The sequence below is a fragment of the Triticum aestivum genome, chromosome 7B, assembly GCF_018294505.1.
Source record: "Triticum aestivum cultivar Chinese Spring chromosome 7B, IWGSC CS RefSeq v2.1, whole genome shotgun sequence".
NCBI lineage: Eukaryota > Viridiplantae > Streptophyta > Magnoliopsida > Poales > Poaceae > Triticum > Triticum aestivum.
Window position 1 is genome coordinate 566,317,978 of NC_057813.1, and position 19,698 is coordinate 566,337,675.

The 19,698-nt window shown below is 42.5% G+C and overlaps 2 protein-coding genes across 2 annotated transcripts; both read left to right on the plus strand.

Moving 5' to 3' along the window:
- The first annotated feature begins 1,652 nt into the window (after positions 1-1,652).
- Positions 1,653-14,819, plus strand: LOC123155949 (probable histone acetyltransferase HAC-like 1). Its single transcript, XM_044574100.1, has 18 exons — positions 1,653-1,891; positions 2,394-2,617; positions 2,782-2,890; positions 3,886-4,114; positions 4,224-4,694; positions 5,901-6,226; positions 6,307-7,248; positions 8,485-8,781; positions 8,878-9,156; positions 11,231-11,359; positions 11,493-11,693; positions 11,887-12,029; positions 12,155-12,467; positions 12,567-12,706; positions 13,009-13,087; positions 13,194-13,583; positions 13,936-14,153; positions 14,268-14,819. Exons 2-18 carry the CDS (start codon positions 2,454-2,456, stop codon positions 14,374-14,376), a joined length of 4,539 nt encoding a protein of 1,512 aa, XP_044430035.1. The 5' UTR covers positions 1,653-1,891; positions 2,394-2,453; the 3' UTR covers positions 14,377-14,819.
- Positions 14,820-15,359: 540 nt separating this feature from the next.
- On the plus strand, positions 15,360-19,543 carry LOC123156704 (protein HIGH CHLOROPHYLL FLUORESCENCE PHENOTYPE 173, chloroplastic). Its single transcript, XM_044574862.1, has 13 exons — positions 15,360-16,213; positions 16,385-16,597; positions 16,996-17,206; positions 17,318-17,393; positions 17,492-17,627; positions 17,733-17,837; positions 17,936-18,013; positions 18,321-18,410; positions 18,497-18,562; positions 18,736-18,792; positions 18,861-18,938; positions 19,032-19,079; positions 19,194-19,543. The coding sequence occupies exons 1-13, from the start codon at positions 15,527-15,529 to the stop codon at positions 19,263-19,265; spliced, it is 1,917 nt and encodes a 638-aa protein (XP_044430797.1). The 5' UTR covers positions 15,360-15,526; the 3' UTR covers positions 19,266-19,543.
- Positions 19,544-19,698: the final 155 nt, after the last annotated feature.

The window sequence follows — 19,698 nt, forward strand, 5'->3', positions numbered from 1 at the left end:
TCAGGCCGGCTCCGATATGGGAGCAGCGACATCGGCGTGTTGGCGGCTCGTTCTTCTAGGGGCGATGGTGGTTCGGTGGTCCATGGACATGTTTGAGGTGCTTTGTACTTCCGGTGAATCTTTATAACAGATCTGATCTTTTTCGTAAAAAGAGAGGCAAAACTATGGGAATGAGAAGTTTGGGCCACCCTCTGTTCCCACATACAAAACGAACTATGATGTTTGTTCTCAATACATAGTACTCACTCCGTTCCAAAATAGATGACCCAACTTTGTACTAAAGCTAGTACAAAGTTGGGTCATCTATTTTGGAACGGAGGGAGTAGTATTTACGTTCTAATAAGCAACCCACCTCTCCAGTGATGTTTTCTCCACAACAAGACTCTGCCGCCCCTTCTTCTCAAAGTAATAACTTGTCCGCCACAACTTACGAGAGTAACAAGCAAGTAATAACTTATCCGCCACGGCTTCTCAGAGCAACAAGCTGGGTTTATTTGGTTCAAAGGACAAGAATAGAAAAGTCATACGAAATGAGATAGCACATATCTCAATTCCTATAAAAAAAGATGTCACGTCGTCCATAAGATACAATTTTTTTCATCAAGTCTGTGGTACAATTTTTTCCCTATGAATTATGAAGGATATGAACCAATCCTACATAGAAACATGAACCCATTCTTGCTAACCAAAGCCTATAAAGAACAAAAATCTACAAGGATCCTATCATATAAAATGCCTACCACATTCATATGCACGTAAGAAGGCCTAAGTAACAACCAGGAAACACATATTTCACATCACAAAAGAAAAAAAAGAAGAAGATCCATGATGAGTATGCTTGTTAGCATCTTGTTTACCCTTGGGAGAAGGTAACGAAGCTATGATGGGCAATTGTGTATTTTCCATGTCCACTTTCATATTTGTCTCGTTTATTTCTTCAAGCCATTGCCAATCAATTTTTTTGATGGGACCGACAAGATATCCTTATTTCATAAGTAGACATCTGTAGTCCGTCTATATGAGATAATTCTTCTCAACATGGGTGAAGCAAGGGAAATGAGCATGGCCAACTCACCCTGTTCTCACATACAAACAAAATAATAATGTTGGCTCTAGGTAGCGGTATTTACACTCTAATAAGCAACCTCCTCGGCAATGCCGTTTGCTCTAAAATTCGGCTGCGCCACCGTTTCTTCTCAAAGCGACAAACCAAGTGACAGCTAGAAAGAAAAGGCTAATCAATAACTTAACAAGCTAAGTAAGAACTTATCCACCACGGCTTCTCAGATCAACAAGCTAAGTAACAACTAGAAAATGAAGAATCCGCAAAAGAAAAAGAAAAACCGAGCAACAACTTGTCAGCAACAACAATAAAGGACGGTCAAATCTTCGACAGCTACAAGCGGTAATGATGAGATGAAACATTACCATAACAAGAAAAGGTGGTCCAAACAAGACATGAACGAGGAAAGAAACAAGCCAGCAGGAAGCCTGCCTCTCCATTTGGGAGGAAACATGGGAGGGAATTTTGGGAGATGTTCATCCGTTGGGGGCTCGGAGGCCCCACGGTTCCGAATTTGGGAGGAAACGGGAGAAGATACTACGTAGATTTCCCTTTGGCCCACCTACAAAGCGCGGCTCCAGTCCTCCTCTTCCCGTTCCCGTTCGCCTCACGCGTTCCCGTTTTCCGTCCCCGACTCAGAGCCCCCCTCCCGTTCGCCCCTCCCTCGTCTCAAGTTCTCGCGCTCCCTCGCCCGCACGGGCCCCGAACCCCTCCCGCCGCCCGCCCAAAGCCCCGGCCGCCGCCCGCCCCCTCGCCCCCGCTCGACCGCGCCGTAGCGGAAGCGGGGATCCCATTCGGGCCCCGGCTCGAATTCGTCTTCCTTCGACGGTAAGCAAGCCCTAGCTCCTCCGTCGATTTTTTCGCCGTTCCGACAGGGAATGAGCTCTGCTCCGCGCGGATCCTGCTCCCCGATCGGCGGAACCGAGGTTTTCTCGATCGAATCCTTCCGCCGCGTAGCTCGATTAGTTGGTCGCTGGTTCGCGTGCTGCGTGGTGGCTCGATTCGGCCCCTCTCATTTCGCTTCCCCCGGGCGATCGCCCGCGGGATCCGTATCCATCTCGGTTGACCCCGCGTGGCAATGTTCTTGTGTCTGGTGCTATGGGCCTATGAGCTTGCGCTGCTTATGCCAGTTTAATTCTTCCCGAGTTTCTTGCCTTTGCCGCTTGCATCGACAGAGGCTGTGGTGTTGCTGCGAATCAAATGGGCTGTGTCATGCTTTCTTAGTTGGACGGGGCTTGCTCTTCTTGTTTATGTACTTCTGTAATGGTGTTGTGCATTGCGCTGCTGATAAGGTTTGCTAACTTGCTGTTATTTTGCCTGCTGTGTCCAGCCGCATCTGTTCATCAGCAGTCGATGACGACGACACATTGAGGCCAATTTGGTGGACGAGATGAATTTGGGGCAGGTCTCGAACCTGTCCGGGAAGACCACGCAGATGAATCCAGGCAGCAGTCACGGGATGCCACAGCAACAGCAGCAGCGGCAGGTTGCTTTGGGGCACCCCGGTGTGGATCCTGAGTTTGTAAACTTGCGCAAAGCTATGCTTCAGAGGATGTAAGCTTTTACTTATCGCCAAAATCCACTTCTCGATTGGTTCTGGTGCAATAACTCATGCTTGGTCGTTGATAGTCGAACCAAATAACTTCTTTGCAGAGGATTTGTATTTAAACCACAAGCTTGAATTATGATGTTAACTAACACTAATTTAACATTGCCAGATTAGAGCTTATTATTGCAAAGAGGAATGCACCTCCTGGAATGATCCCAAACATGACGAACCTTGCAAAGCGGCTTGAAGTGGCTCTGTTCATGGCGCATCCGACCAAGGTAATCCAAATCATTCTTTTTTTTTCAAGGCACACACACACACAGGAAAAAAACATTGCAGGGCTGAGAAAGAATGAAATGATACTTTATTTCTGGGGACACTCAAAATGTGTGGCATGCTTGCCATTCAGTTGGCCGTGGTCACTCTAGAGCAGTCTACCATTCACTAGCGTTGTGGTTATTTGTATTTTCCGCACAGTACAGAATAGCCAGGACTATCCCAAAAGCTAATGTCCCCATGCTATCTACAGCCCACACCTTTGTTCACTAAATACTAGTCCCTATGTAAGTCAACAAAAGACACAGGAAGCTTTCGGTCTGCTGGTGCCAGAGATGCACCCTCATGTTTCTCTTTGCTCAATTGCAGTACACTTGAGCTTCTCTCAGCCATCAGGCTCATCATACACGCACCTCCCATCAGTCACTACTTTATGGGTTTAATTCAATACGAAGTAATGAAATCAATAAAGAAATCTTGTGCCACTCGGCTAGAGAAGTGGACTTGAGATGTGGCACAGGTGTCCAACATGCCACGGCATTGTGATTTATGCAACTTGCCAATTCAGTTGAAAGATGGGGGATTTCAGCGCCCCACCAGAAATCTTGTGAATGCAGAAAAAACATTCCAGTTAAACGTTGTTGGTCACTATGAAACAACGTTGTCCTGCTTATTTTTTCCTTTAAATATGAAGATTTTCCACTGCGAAGAGCTGTCCTCGAGGACATGCCACTGCATCACCGATACTTGGACCTATGATCCACATATTGGTGAGGAGGAATAAAGACTGAGAAATTACCCCCCCCCCCACCCCAATTCTTAATTTGTTTTCTTGTGTGTGCTAAGAAAAGGCAATTTAGTACTTCCACTTTCATTTCCTTTATTAGCAATTCTCGCTTTACTGTGCCAATGTTTTCATTGTTGGTCATTTCTCTACCCCACCCCTCTCTCTCAATCTCTTTCTCTCTTTCATTAATATTTTATTTTTTGTGAGCAGGCTGATTACTATAAGATGTTTAAGGAACCAATTAAAGAACATTTGGCGCATGCATTTCGGACCATTTCAGCCCAAGGTCAACAACGTCAGCAAATGTTGGGCCAGGTAGCACCTTCCTCCAACCATGTCACAATGATTCCAACACCTGGTATGCCTCAGTGTGGAAATGGGAATTCTGCAATGCCCTATGTGATGGACACCACAACCACAACTGATAACTCAAGTGCAGGTATGAATAACTTTTGTTGGCTTATGTTTGTAGAGATATCATATGCTCATTCTTTCTCTCACATGTAGTTCATATGCTGCTACTGATTACTTTCTATCTCTGGTCTTAGGTTCCATGTATAATGGGTATCAGAACCCATCCACCAATACCCCACTAAATTCTACCACCAGTAGCCTCTCAATGGTGACGACTTCAGAGAGCATGCAACGACACGCAAATCATATGATCCCCACTCCAGGATTTAGCAACCAACAGACTGTGCTTGCTAATTCTTCTGAGTACTCAAGTCAAGTTGGATGCTTTAATGTGGAATCGAATGTTGTGCCGCAAATGCAGCAGCAACAGAAGCCATTTGGTAACAATCAAGGTCGCTATCCTGTTCACCACCTTGAGGGCCATGCTGGTTCTGGAGTATATCCAAGCACGCTGAATGGTGGAGTGGACACACAGAGGCCGAGAATGCAGCTAATAAACAGAAATATGTCATCAGAAGCATTTGCTAACCTATCTTCTTATGGCAGTTCGTGCAATAGTCTGTCTCAACAACAGTTTAATGCTCACGCTCCACAGAGAACACCAAGTATGCCTGTTGTCTTTCTTATAGAACTTCCTCCTCTATATCATTTTGTTTGACAATTTATGCCTCTATACAGAAGGAAACTAATTTGTAATGACCACACTGAAACTTCATTCGTTAAGATTCTGCTAAAGGCATATATTGCGCTGGAATCTGATTTCCATCTCAATAATGCATTTTCAGAAAAGAAAGAACAAAATTATTTGAAACTTTCTTCATTTAGTATGAAACAAAAATAAATGTAAGTTTTCTTTTGTTCAGTTTTGTATAAACACATGCAAGCTGTTATACAAGAATGATATTCCTTCCTTGTCAAGATAATTTTGGTGGCATTAAATCTAAGTGTGCAAGTGCAGCTGTATTATAGCATACCTTTTTCTTACATGGTACCGTAGGACATGCTGTTCAGGCGTCATCAAGTCAGTGGCCCAATAATTGGTATTGCTAAGGTCTTATTTGGTCAATCAAGTTATCTAGTTTCTAAGAAAATGGCTTCCTAGGATAAAGAATATTTATCTCGAGTATCAATTAAATTTTGAAAGATAATTTTAGCTTTCTATCAGTCCATCCTCTGTGTAAGGCTAAGCATTGTACGCATGCAAAGTAATAATGAGTGAACAATCTTTTCTTAAGTTGATTCCGTCCTCCCTTTGCTCTGCAGAGATTTATCTCCCCCAAAGTCTCTTCTTCTACCATTGATTTAGCTATCATAGTTAAACAGTACATGTGAGAATATATGTAGTTCTTTTTAACAAATCCCTATATATACTGTCACACTAGAAATCTACAATACATTCAATTACATGTCCTTGTATACTACTCCTTTCGTCCCATAATATAAGATATTGTTACAACCGGTATACTCACATATTGCTTGTAATAACATCTTATATTGTGGGAGGTAGGAAGTAGAAAGCAACGAATCGTTATGATCTTACTATGATATGCTGCTACTCATAATACTTGATTGTGAATTTAGCCTTATCTATTTCTATTATGTGTAACATACAAGAGACATTTAACTTCTACTGAGTATCAGCTTAAATATTTTCTGCACTAGGCTTGTGGCTCATCTTTGGAGGCACTAGTGCTTATTTTAACTATCATAGTTAGATCATTACTATCATTAGTTGGTTTTGCTTGTATTGGTTTTGATTTGTTTGGTTAGCAAAGTACTGCAAAACATTAAACTTGTGTTTCTTTTTGCAGCATCAGTTGATACGGCTGTTTCTAGAGGTCTCTATGACACTAATTCGTCCATCTTGACAGCTAGAAGTAATCAAGATATTAGTGATGTGGATATTATGTCCAATTCAAGAATGAATTCTGAGTTTCTTGCAAGTCAGTCAACCACAAAATCAGTTCAACAACCACCCCGATATCACAATAACGCTGAGGGCTTTAGTACATCACAATTATCACATGAACAACCACTCCGCCAACCACATCAGTTGCAGCCTAATCATCCTGACTCCCAATTAGTGCAAAATCATTATGTTTTCAGTCCCCGGCAGCAAAATTCACAACAAAATCAGGTTAGTTGGAGGGACAACTCAACATGTTTCAGTCTCCAAAATATGTCCATTTGGCTAATATTTTATTTATTGAAAAGCAGGGTCAAGAATTTTTTGGTCAAGAGAAAAGAGCACAAGATAAAGGACACCAGCTTGGTTGTACCGTGACTTCATTTGATTCTAAATTGTCGAAGCCCTCAGTAATACAAAATGAACAGGACTCTAAAATCATGAAAAATCAACTTAATCAACTGCGGTGGTTGTTAATGTTGAAGCATGCAGAAGGTTGTCAAGCTCCTAAAGGAAGTTGTAAATCTCAATACTGTGTTCCTGTACAGGAGATTGTGAAGCATTTTAGGAATTGTCAAATGAAAATCTGTTCATATCGGTACTGCAGTTCGTCAAAGATCCTGTCTTCTCACTATAAGAATTGCATTGAGAAGGACTGTTCTCTTTGCAGCAAGGTGAAGGAAAGATTGCGCCGCTCTTCCGAACAGGCACACAAGCACAATCGTGACGAGACAATAGTAATTACTAAGCAGAATATGGTTCAGAAAATCACCAATGGAGCATTTGATGAAAAAATGGACATTGACTTGGTGGTAGTTGAAACCATTGATGAGCAACAATCGGTACCAAAGCGTGCAAAATTGCAGCATATGTCTCCCAGTGCATCAAAGAATGGAATTCTTCATGTCCCTGTTCCTGGAACAAGCCCACTAGTTTTGCACAAGCCAAAAAACAAGACAGTGCCAAAACAGGAGGTCAGTGCTAGGGTTGATGAAAAAATAGGCGTTATGCGAACTAATGTGATTCTTGGTGCTTTGAATGTGATAGACTCTAATGTCAAGCAAGAAAACTTATTGCTCGACAGTGATATGAAGGAGAATGTTATTGATCTTAAAAACGTAACAAATGGTCGTAAAGATGTCATGGTGTCCAAATCGGGGAAGCCAAAGATAAAAGGTGTTTCACTCATGGAGCTGTTCACTCCAGAACAAATTAAAGACCACACTAACAGTCTAAAGCATTGGGTTGGTCAGGTATGTTTCTTCATCTTGAAAGGATCTCTAATATGCTTGCATAGCTTTTTGCACAGTTTCTATGTACATTTAGGCGATTTAAGGGGTGGCAAATAAGTTAAGGAAACCCAAATGCTGTCTTGTGGTTAAATTGCACATCTAGCAAATAATTCTATATATTGGATGGGGTGGGAATGTGGACGGTTGGTTTTAGATCTAAAGGCTAAGAAATGTGGCTGAGACTTAAGCAATTATTGCCAATCAACTTTTTTTTTTTCTAGAACAGGCTCGGAAGTGCTCAAACGTGCATTTTGGTGGACGTCATTTGTATTCGAAAAACACCCAGAGAGTGGTAGAACTTACAGACTACCAGAATGGCCATGGCCAAATGACAGAAACAAAGCTAAAAGCAGCAGAAACACCTACTGCAAGACCCAACACCAGAAATAAATAAATTATCATCAGGAAAATTGGGAACAAATTATCCCCTTTTCAATTGATCTTTTATAGTTTCATATTATTGCCAGGTCCATGTATTAGATACCGGAGTTTAAGAAGAACTCGTTTCAGAAAATTGACCCAGTCATAAATGCTATATATTTTGGATCAGACAGTTTATTTAATGCATAAAACTAATATATATGAATATGAAAACAGTAACCTGTTGATTTTGAGCGGGATTTCCTACTGCACAGAGATTTTTTTTGGTACATGATGCATTAATATTTTGGGAAGGATGCTGTACTTGTAATAGCACAAATGAAACTTTTTAGATGCACTATATGTGAACTATTGAAAACAGGGAAAGACAAGGTACCAAATGTCCACTAAATCTATGCAAGAGGATCCCTGTTTGTCAACAGTAAAGTTAGTAATGCACATGCATTTACTGTTGACAGATCACAAATTTACAAAATTTGCTTGCAATTTATAAACACGATCTGGTTCATATTTCAATCCACTTAAATTGTAGGAATCAATAGTTTCAGTGGTTTTAATAGCCATGGAATGTTTTTTTTGTTACTGCAGCAACCAGCTAATTTCTGTTTCTTTCTTTTTGCCTTGACTAATGTTCAATCACTGTCGGTATTTTAACTTCTGACATTTTCTTATCCTTTTCCTTTTTAAATAAGTAGATTGATTAAAACCATGTTCACCGGTATTACCATTGTTCAGAGTGTAATAAGCATATTAAACAGTTATATGCTTGTTGCACTACAAAGTATAAATTGTTTATTCTATTCCATCATTTGGCAGAGCAAAGCTAAAGCTGGAAAGCATCAAGTGATTGAACACTCCGAAAATGATAACATATGCCAGCTTTGCAAAGTAGAGAAGCTGTATTTTGAGCCTCCACCAATTTATTGTTCTCCTTGTGGTGCTCGGATAAAACGAAATGCATCATACTATACTGCTGCTGCTACTGAGACTTGCCACAATTTCTGTATCCTGTGTTACAATGAGGCTCGCAGTTCCACAATTCAGGTGGAAGGTAATCAATTTCCTAAGGCTAAACTTCAAAAATTGAGGAACGATGATGAAACGGAAGAAGGGGTAAGCATTTAAATTCATTAAATTCCCTTCTGGTAGGCTTGAATTCTCTAAGCTCTTATTTGCATGCTAATTTGTTCTAATTGATTGACTCTACAGTGGGTTATGTGTGACAAATGTGAACGCTGGCAGCATCAGATTTGTGCCCTTTTTAATTTCAAAAGGGATGATTCTAAAGATGCAGAATATACTTGCCCTAAGTGCTATGTTCAGGAGATAGAACATGGTTTACGTATACCTTTGCCACAAAGTGCTGTTCTTGGGGCTAAAGATCTGCCAAGGACCGTGCTTAGCGATCATATAGAAGAACGACTCTTTAAACGGCTCAGAGAAGAGAGACATGAACGGGCCATTCGCGATGGGAAAAACTTTGATGAGGTTAGTGCTGCCTGTTCAATTTACAGAATCTTACGTTTATGGATCCTATGTTTCCTTTTTTTTGGTTATTTCTTGGTTCCTGTTTCCTGAATATGAAATCCGTGGCTTGTGTACTTCTTAGAAACAGAGATGTGCAGCTCCTTCTGCTTTTTTTTTTTCTGTTTTTAAGAATTTGACTGTTTAGATGTTTGTTTTGCTAGATCCTTATTTCATGTATGTGCATCCCCCCCCCCACGCGCGCGAATCAGTAGTTTTTCTTTACTGAATAAGTGCAGAGTTCTAGTCATGCTGAAGGCTGAAAAGTAAGCCCGGATTCATATTTATCTCTGGGGCAGCGACTCGGAAAAAGTCGAGCCTGCAGTCGCGACTCGAGTCGACATTTTTTTGCGACTCATCGACTAGTCGAGCGACTTGAAATCCATGATCCAAGCACACCTTTGCCGCTCAGCCGAAGCATATGGACTAAAATTTGACAAGAACTTGAGAGTCGCTCTTGACGATGACCTTCTGTTTCCTCATCTCAACAGCCATCCAGACCAACTCTTAGAGCAAATGCCTCCGTAGGAAGAGCGCTGGCAACCGCATGGTACCACTTAGCTCTTGCCTGTAGCAATCTACCATCAGCATCATGAATAAGGCAGCCAGTCGACCCTTTGCATGGAATTGATTTGAAACCCACCGTCCACATTGATCTTGATTCCTTGTTTTGTACTGCTGCAAGTGCACCTTTTGAAACCTAGCCAGCCGCACGTGCACTTTCTTAGCACTGCTGCTATACCATTATCTACTGCAAGTGCGTCTTTTGAGGTATCGGTTGCTATTGTGGCAAGAGTTAATGCACCACATTGATGTTTTTAGTGAGTTTCTCAACTTGAGCACAATTCATCATGCATTTTTCGCCACTCGTGCCTCTCAGCATTCCCTGTATAATCTCATTATGCATATTCTATCTATACGCAATGATGACATAGTTCACAGATATGGTCCTGCCTGTCTTTATTATGTACTCACTCCTCATAGTACTAAGTTTGCTTCATGAAATTGATTTTAACACATTTTAAACCACAGACATCTGACATTTTTACGCTGTTGCTTAGCTGTATCTTTAGTTATTTACCATGTTAGAATTGGACAATAGGCAATCTGCATTATACTGATTGAAGTATAGTTGATTTATCATATATAATGAAGCAATACAAAACATTAGGAAAATTGAATATGCATCACTTTAGAATTTCAATTTTGAGTGCATAATGATCTTATTGCATGCTTTTTAAATAGCTGTAGCATCGTGTGAAACAAATATTTGATTCTCCGCAATCATGCTTGAGTTGTGTGCTTTTGTGCACACTTGTTTATTTAGCTGATCTGGGATTCCGTAAGGAAGATCATCACTATTATAGATTGTAGTTGACTTAACATTGAGATACAATGAGGCAACTGTAGAAAAATCTTATTCCAGGGTGGTAGTTCTTTTGGAAAGCACCTTCATTGCCAAATGCTAGCTATGTTAGTTATCTGTCCTTATGAGGTTAGCATCGATATCCCTATGGCCAAGTTAAGAGACTTGGGCGCGTAGGAAGCCTAATCATATTAGCTTGGTTAAAAACCTGTAAAAAAATGCAGCACCGTTTTACTACCACAGTGCAGAACCACATATATAAAGGGGTCAGGAAAGTAAGTTTGCATAGCATGCAGACTGAGAGCTTAGCCGACTGGTTTCTATCTTGTGCTCTTATACTTAGCCTAAGAGTGGAGAGGCCATCGTGACAGTCTCCCTTTCCCTATGTGGTGCGTGCTACTGATGCTTGATTGTCTTTTTTAATCTGATGATAAGACGACTGCCCTCATGCCAAAGCTAACACAGCAGACATGCCATCGTGATACAATCTTAACTCAGTGTGCTAGGTTATGCATTATCAGCACTGCTTCAAGTATACTTCTGGGCAATTTTGTCCTGTAATAGAATATATGCCACTATTATATTCACCAATCTATTTTTTTTCAGCCTCTAATCTCTAAGTGAGATTTCTTTTTTCCCGGTTTTCTCCTAATTTTTTTTCTCACTTATCAGGTTTCTGGAGCCGATGGACTTGTGGTCAGAGTTGTTTCATCAGTGGACAAGAAATTAGAAGTTAAACCACGTTTTTTTGAGATTTTTCAAGAAGACAAGTACCCAGCAGAATTCCCTTACAAATCCAAGGTAAGAAAACAATGCGGTCATTTGAAGTATAAAATCAGTTGATGTTGGTATTTGGTAATCCTGGGTTTTCTTTCTGTCAGGATTTTTTAAAACTCATCCTCTCATCCTCTCTATTACTGCCAAATATTTGCAGGCTATTGTCTTATTTCAGAAAATAGAAGGTGTTGAAGTGTGCCTCTTTAGCATGTATGTTCAAGAATTTGGTGCAGAATGTGCAGACCCAAACCAACGTCGGGTTTATCTGTCATATCTTGATTCTGTCAAATTCTTTAGACCTGACGTAAAAACAGTGTCTGGGGAGGCCTTGCGGACATATGTCTATCATGAAATTCTGGTAATTTTTTTTTTTTTGACCTGAGAAATTCTGGTAATTCACTATTCTAGTTAGTTTCTTTTTCCTAATTTTTAGAAAGCTTATGTCAAGCCGAGTGTGAACGGTTTCCTAAATCCACCATTTAAAACTTGAGTTTCATTATGTTGGGAATATTTTTTGCTCTCAGTATAACATTACTTTTATACTCATACAGATCGGTTATCTTGAGTATTGTAAGCAGCGCGGATTCACTAGCTGTTACATATGGGCTTGCCCACCTTTGAAGGGTGAAGATTACATTCTATATTGCCATCCAGAGATTCAGAAGACACCAAAATCTGATAAGCTGCGCGAATGGTAAGACACTAGATTGGCATTTATGTTATTATATGCTCATAAATAATGTTTTGCATTACAAAATAATGAATACCTCATGTGGCATCTGTGATTCCTGTCCTATATGACTAATAATTCTTTCACAGGTACTTATCTATGCTTCGAAAAGCTGTCAAGGAGCGTATTGTTGTCGAGTTGACAAATCTCTATGATCACTTTTTTATCACTACAAAAGAATGCAAGGCCAAAGTAACTGCAGCTCGCTTGCCATATTTTGATGGAGATTATTGGCCAGGAGCTGCAGAAGATATGATCAACCAACTTTTCCTAGAAGAAGATGATAGAAAGTTGCAGAAGAAGGGGAAACTAAAGAAGACTATCACGAAAAGAGCTTTGAGAGCTGCTGGCCAGACTGATCTAAGTGGGAATGCTTCAAAGGATGCTATCCTGATGCAAAAGGTATAGTTTTATATAATGCACTATTTCTTGATGCACCAAAAATGCATCAGTTCAGTCGTGTCGCATGTTATTCTTAGCCATCTAGTTGATGCTGTGCAGCTTGGAGAAACCATTTACCCAATGAAGGAAGATTTCATCATGGTCCATTTGCAGCATTCTTGCAGTCACTGCTCTACTCTTATGGTAGCTGGAAAACGCTGGGTCTGCCACCAGTGTAAAAGTTTTTATATTTGTGACAGGTAAAGTTACTTTCATGTGATGGACCCAATAAATGGCACATCTGTTTGATATGCACATGATTGTTGGGGTATATATATATATATATGCTGCAACTTGAAAGCACAACCAGTTATGCTTGACAAGTGTGTGTTGTGTGTGTGTGTGTAGTAGTAGTAGTAGTAGTATCTTTGTAATTATATGTGATCCTCGTGATATGTGACTATGGTTCCCTAATCTCTACACAACTTCATAAATGGATAAATTGCTCTAAGATCTGCTTGCAGCTAGTCTAATATTGGCTGTTACCCTTGTTTCTGTTCAGTTGTTATGATTCAGAGCAACGGCTTGAAGAAAAGGAGAGGCACCCGAGTAATAGTAGAGATTTGCATGTGCTGCACCCAGTAAGTTCTGGAAAACTATTTTTTTACTCTAGTTTTTAACTCATCAAATATAAGTGAAGCAACAATGCAAATTGCTAAATTTTTTTTACATAATATTCTTTCTTAGGTTGACATTGTTGGGGTGCCTGAAGATACAAAGGACAGAGATGATGTCTTGGAGTGTGAGTTTTTCGATACCAGACAGGCATTCCTGAGTCTTTGTCAAGGAAATCACTATCAATATGACACACTTCGCCGTGCAAAACACTCCTCAATGATGGTGTTATACCACCTTCATAATCCAACTGCACCAGCCTTTGTTACCACATGCAATATCTGCAATAACGATATTGAAGCTGGTCAAGGGTGGCGATGTGAAGAATGCCCAGACTTTGATGTGTGCGCAGGATGTTACAATAAAGACGGAGGTGCCAACCATCGTCACAAGTTAACAAATCACCCATGTGTAGACCGTAATGCTCAAAATAAAGAAGCTCGCCAGATGCGCATTCAGCAGGTAATTTATATTCTGTGAAAGCTAAATGCCGAAAATTTTATCGCAACACATACATTTTTTGTATGCTGCCTTTTAATTTGGTAACACTCCATACCTTTTTCTTGTTTTTGCATTGTTAAGTCTAATGCCAATACTAGTCCATTTATTCCCTTGAAAACCATATTTGTCCACTTAGTGTGCTGTCAGTTTTGTATACCATATGTTATCCTTTCTGCCTTGAGCAACTTGTGTATTGCTGGTGCTGTGGTTGTGATTTATGGTTTACTATATGGACTAGGTTATCTATGAACTAGTATGTGCTAAGGAATCAATCTTAAAACTAATCTACGATGATTCTTGTGTGGCTGTGCAGGCACGGCGAATGCTTGACCTTTTGGTCCATGCGCATAAATGTCGCACCGCTGGTTGCCAGTATCCTGATTGCCGAAGACTTAAGGGACTCTTTGGTCATGCAACGAGGTGCCAGAAACGGGCAGCCGGAGGCTGTTCACTTTGCCAAAGGACGTGGTCTCTGCTTCAACTCCACGCCCGAACTTGCAAAGAATCAAAGTGTACCATACCAAGATGCAGGTAATTAACACCCCTCCCGCTCGCACCACCCCTTGTATGTTACCTACATACGTAGTGTTTGAGGTATTGCCTCTCGGAATAGACGAGTAATATCGGGTTGCTTGAACAACACAGGGATCTCAAAGCCCATCTAAGGTGGACGCAGCAGCAGTCCGAATCAAGGAGGAGGGCCGCCGTGAACGAGATGATGAGGCAGAGAGCCGCAGAAGTTGCCAGGAGTTAGTGAAGCCAGGTATACACACAGGTATACTGTTATAGAAAGAAAGACAGCAAAAAAGTACATATGACGTCTCAAGCCCGAAGGACAAGCTCTGTACGGGCGAACTTGAGCGAAAGATCAGTTATACTGGAGATGGAACATCTCGGTCCCAGAACCCTTGCTGACAATTGTCTCAGCATACCGATCGATGGTCCTGCCGTCGGTAACTTATACTGTAATCGTTGTGCCGGCCTTGTTCTGTAGCCTGCTCATGTACAATAGGATTTTGGACGGCTCCTTATTATACATGTGCAAAATAGGGCATACTTGGCGTCAAAGGGTGCAAAACACCAGTCATAGTTGTTCTTTCTTTGTTGTTGTCTCAGCTCAGAGAGCACCTGTAGAAAGCAAACAGAACGGAACAGAACATGGTTGATATCGGTTATTTCATTTATTATTTACTATCAGTTCCAGCCCCTACATTTTGCAATCTGTGTAGGATGGATCTTTATATATACATGCAAAGAATGAATTGTGGCAGCGCATGTCCCTGGTCTCTGGTTCCTGCCCTGCTTGTGACGTATACTAGTGTACTTTGCATCTTTATTTGTGATGGGAGTTTCCCGAGCTCGGCCAGGATTATCCAGATTCCTGGAGGCTTTGGGCGTGTCCACGCCATCCTGTTGGACTTGGATGGCTGACTGATCTGGCCTCATCTGGCCGAGAAATACAGTAGTCCCGCACGGAACGGAAGAGGCAGCATGGGTGGCAACTGGCAAGTGAACTCGGCATAGCCACGTCGCCGCGGCATGCCACCCGCTACCACGCGGCCACGCCTCCCCCTATCCAGTAGTATGAAATAGTAGCAGAGCGTGGGCGCCAGTCACCCACCCGCGACGGCGACACTCGCCGTGAACCCATGCGCGTGCCTCTGCGCCGTGAGCCCCACCAGCGCGCGGCTGAACTCGCCAGCTCGCCCGCAACCGCAGCCACAAATGGCGCCCGGGGAGGGAGCGCCACTCAGGCCGCTGCCTCCCCTGCCCCGCTTTATCTGCCTGCGCGGCCCGGGAGTGGTCGCGGAATATACCGAGAACGAATTTTTTTTACAGGAAAGAGAGCAGAGCTTCTGCTGCCTCTCCTCGTCCAAGGCTCGAGCTAACAGTCGCCGGCGGCCATGGTCGCTGCCGTGTCGCCTCCGGGCGCGGCGGGAGCGGCGACGATCATCGCCTCTTTCCACGGCACCCACTGCGCGTCCCCGTCCCGCGCCGCGGCGCCCAGGCCGCGGTACCACGGCAGCGCCTGCTGCTTCGCCGCCAAGCCCACGCCGGCGGCCGCGGTGGCGTCCGAGCCGGGCCAGGACCAGGACGTGGAGGACGAGGGGGGTGTCCTCGGCGCCGCCAACGGCGCGGACGCGACGCCGTCCACGCGGAAGAAGCGCCGGGCCCGGAAGGGCAAGAGGTCGGCGGCCGCGCTGCAGCAGGAGGCGGCGGAGGAGGAGGCCAGGAGGAAAGCCGAGGAGGAGGAGGCGGCGGCCAAGAAGAAGAAGGCGGAGGAGGAGAGCCGGGCGGCCTCGCTGGACCTGGACGAGGTCATGGCCGTGAGCCCCGTGGGGCTGGGCCGGCGCTCGCGGCAGCTGTTCGACGAGGTGTGGCGCAAGTTCTCGCGCCTGGGCCAGATGTCCAGCGCCTCCGCCACCGAGGCGCTCGCCGAGGCGGAGCAGGCCGTGCTCAGCCGCGGCGGGCCCATGTGCGAGTTCACCGTCCCCGGCGCCCAGGACACCACCGTCCTCGTCGTCGGCGCCACCAGCCGCATCGGCCGCATCGTCGTCCGCAAGCTCATGCTCCGAGGATACAATGTCAAGGTACTCTTCCACTCTCTTTCGTGTTCACCATCATGTTTGTTCACCACTAGGATAATCATAATGATTAGACACAACAAGCGGCAAACTGGCAACGGTGCTCATTGAGCTCATAATGTACTGATTTGTGGTAAACTAGGGAAATTCAGACACAAATTTACCATTGTGCAACAGGCTTTAGTTAGAAGGGACGATGCCGATGTGATCGACATGCTTCCGAGATCGGTGGACATCGCTGTTGGCGATGTTGGTGACCCTTTGGCTGTGCAATCGGCCGTGTCAGGTTGCAGCAAGATTATCTATTGTGCCACTGCGCGCTCAACCATTACCGGGGACCTCAACAGAGTTGATAACCAAGGAGTCAGGAATGTCAGCAAGGCTTTCCAGGTACTCCTTCTAACCTTAATTTTCTAATCTTAGAAACCACTCCATCTGTTCTTAAGTAGACACCGTTTTAGGATAAATGCGGTCATAGTTCTGAAACTAAGATCGCTAGTACACATAATACCGTTCAGATTTGTTAGATGAAAATGATATTGGTAGTAATTTTAGGATCAAAGCTAATATCATTATTTACCTCTTCTAATTTCACTAACTTATACTCCCTCCGTTCCTAAATATAAGTCTTTGTAGAGATTTCACTATGGACTACATACCGAGCAAAATGAATGAATCTACACTCTAAAATGCATCTACATACATCCGTATGTGGTCCATAGTGAAATTTCTACAAAGACTTATATTTAGGAACGGAGGGAGTAATTAGAAAATGCTTTGTTCTGCAGGATTACTACAATGAGATGGCTCAGCTCAGGGCTGGTAAAAGCAGCAAGAGCAAACTTTTGATAGCAAAATTCAAATCTGCCAAGTCTCTGAAGGGCTGGGAGGTGAACCAGGGATCTTACTTCCCGAATGCCTATGCTTCTGGTTCTATGTTCGATGAAGGTATCGATGCATCATTTGACTTTTCAGAAGGTGGCCAGGCTGTTTTTGCAGGTAAGGCCCTATGCTGTGTAGGACACTTCTTAGCAAATGTACTAATTTACCTAGATATATTGATTTTTCTTCCTAGGTCTTAGTTTTCTAATGAACATCCACTTATGTCAGGATTTGTTTTTACAAGAGGTGGATATGTCGAGATATCAAAGAGGCTATCTCTCCCTTTAGGTTCCACCCTAGACAGGTATTAAGATCTCTTGCATTTTGCTTAACAGCTTCGGATTTTGAAAAATCTTGACGCATCACAATGAACGTCATGTCGATTCTGTCAATCTTGGAAAGGTACGATGGCTTGCTTCTTTCAGTGGGAGGAAATGGAAGATCATATGTTGTTATTCTTGAGACTGGTCCATTGGCTGACACCTCCCAGAGTAAGAAGTATTTTGCTCGGATGACTACAAAAGTAGGCTTTTGTAGGGTAAGTAGTGTGCAACAATTTAGCAGTAATAGGTGATTTTACTGCATGTTAGCAAGCGATGAATGTATAATTTGATCTCCATTTTTTTATGTTTGTTTTCTGCAGGTAAGAGTACCTTTCTCGGCTTTCCGTCCAGTAAAACCAGAAGATCCTCCCCTAGACCCTTTTCTTGTGCATACCTTCACCATTAGGTTTGAACCAAAAAGGCAGGTCAGTACAACATGATGAATTATTTTCCATCATCAGCAAATATTAACTGGCTGTTTATAGCATTAAATTGGCGTCTTAGCTACTAATGCATTGCGCAGAGACCTGGTGATGGAACCCAAGGTGCCACTGACCCCAGAAATTTTGAGCTGATACTGGAGTACATCAAAGCTTTGCCTGTAAGTTGTTCCTATATTATTGAACTGCCATACTATCGCGCATGTTTTTCCTCCTATGGATGAAAACTCTCTTCGTGGCCAAGATTCTTGTATATTTGTTTCGCTTTTCTGCCTAATTGAAGTACAAACCCATTTGCAGTTTCACTGAAAAGATGATTATTTGACTGCCCCATGGCTTAGCTACTTCCCCTTTTCTTTGTAATTCTTGTTTTACCGAAGTTTTCCTCCCCATGACTTCATGTGTTGTCATAACTGAACCGTCTTCTCTATCAGTTTATTGATCCATATATCTTCTAATTCGTTGCAGACCGGTCAAGAAACAGACTTCATACTGGTCTCATGCACAGGTTCCGGAATTGAACCGAACAGAAGAGAACAAGTTCTCAAAGCAAAGAAGGTTCTATTTTTTTGTAAACATCACGTATCTGTGCCTGTCTATTTCAAATGCTCATTAAATCATCAATGCCCTCCACATTCTTCTAGGCTGGAGAGGATGCGCTGAGAAGGTCAGGCCTTGGATACACAATTGTACGGCCTGGTCCACTGCAGGTACGGCATACTAATACAACAGCTGAAATTCCACCCTATTTTCAACAACATAATAAACAGTTTGTTAGATTGTATCATTGCAAGTAGGATTGCCAAAGCAGATGCTAGTTACTTTTGAAGTGTTAGGTGTGTTAAAATGGTCGCATCATGATCATTCGACCTTCTCTTTGCAGGAAGAACCTGGCGGTCAGCGTGCACTGATCTTTGATCAAGGAAACAGAATCTCTCAGGTGAAATATCATGGACCATAATTGCTTTATTGAGTGCCATAATATTGATTCTTGAAGTTGTAATGTAGGCTATCAGCTGTGCGGATGTAGCAGATATCTGTGTCAAAGCATTGCATGATTCCACGGCGAGAAACAAAAGTTTTGATGTAAGACTTGTTCGTCCATATATTCTATATGTTGATGCTTTTTTCAAACTGATGATTACAATCTAAATTAACTGTTTACCATGAACCACTTAGGTATGCTATGAGTATGTTTCTGAGCAAGGGAATGAACTGTATGAACTTGTAAGTCATAGTTGAAGCTGCAATCGAATGGACGGATCTCCTTGTTCCAGTCAGAAGTTACCTTCTTTCTGATCTTCATGTGTGTGTAAAACTGATTTTTGTTTTCTTTTGCAGGTGGCTCATTTGCCAGATAAGGCTAACAACTATCTTACACCGGCACTATCGGTTCTAGAGAAAAACACCTAATTCAGATTTGTGTCATATACGGGTCGTAATGTGTATACCCTTCCTCTTGTAAAGTTACATGTTTTCCTCATAGAAGCCTTGTGGAATTCACACGACAAGCCCTTTTTTCTTGTAAAGTTCATCGATGGGATCACTTCACAGAACAAATTCGGCCACTGTAATGGTATATTCTCTTGTTTCTACTCTTTCTCCTCTGAGAATGTAAGCTTGCAGAGTTTCAGCAAAACGAAGAAGAAACAAGATTCAAGTAGAAATGAAAGAATAGCCTTTGAAGCTCAGAAGTAAGTGTTTGATGATGTGATTTGTGAAAGATCAGCTTGATTTATTGGGAAAAAATGTTGAGCTATTTTTATCATTCACTTAGTAAAATGTTACCAATTACCATGGCATAAGTGTTAAGTACTCCCTCCGTCCCACAATAAAAGATCGTTTT

What these genes read in the sequence shown, in the direction of transcription:
- LOC123155949 (XM_044574100.1), top strand. Translation starts at nt 2,454, where the DNA reads ATGAATTTGGGGCAGGTCTCGAACCTGTCCGGGAAGACCACGCAGATG. An exon ending in CGCTCCACAGAGAACACCAA is followed by an intron (nt 4,695 to 5,900) that starts GTATGCCTGTTG and finishes TTCTTTTTGCAG; the next exon opens with CATCAGTTGATACGGCTGTT. An exon ending in ATGGGAAAAACTTTGATGAG is followed by an intron (nt 9,157 to 11,230) that starts GTTAGTGCTGCC and finishes CTCACTTATCAG; the next exon opens with GTTTCTGGAGCCGATGGACT.
- LOC123156704 (XM_044574862.1), top strand. Translation starts at nt 15,527, where the DNA reads ATGGTCGCTGCCGTGTCGCCTCCGGGCGCGGCGGGAGCGGCGACGATC. An exon ending in GGTTTGAACCAAAAAGGCAG is followed by an intron (nt 17,838 to 17,935) that starts GTCAGTACAACA and finishes TGCATTGCGCAG; the next exon opens with AGACCTGGTGATGGAACCCA. An exon ending in AAGGAAACAGAATCTCTCAG is followed by an intron (nt 18,793 to 18,860) that starts GTGAAATATCAT and finishes GTTGTAATGTAG; the next exon opens with GCTATCAGCTGTGCGGATGT.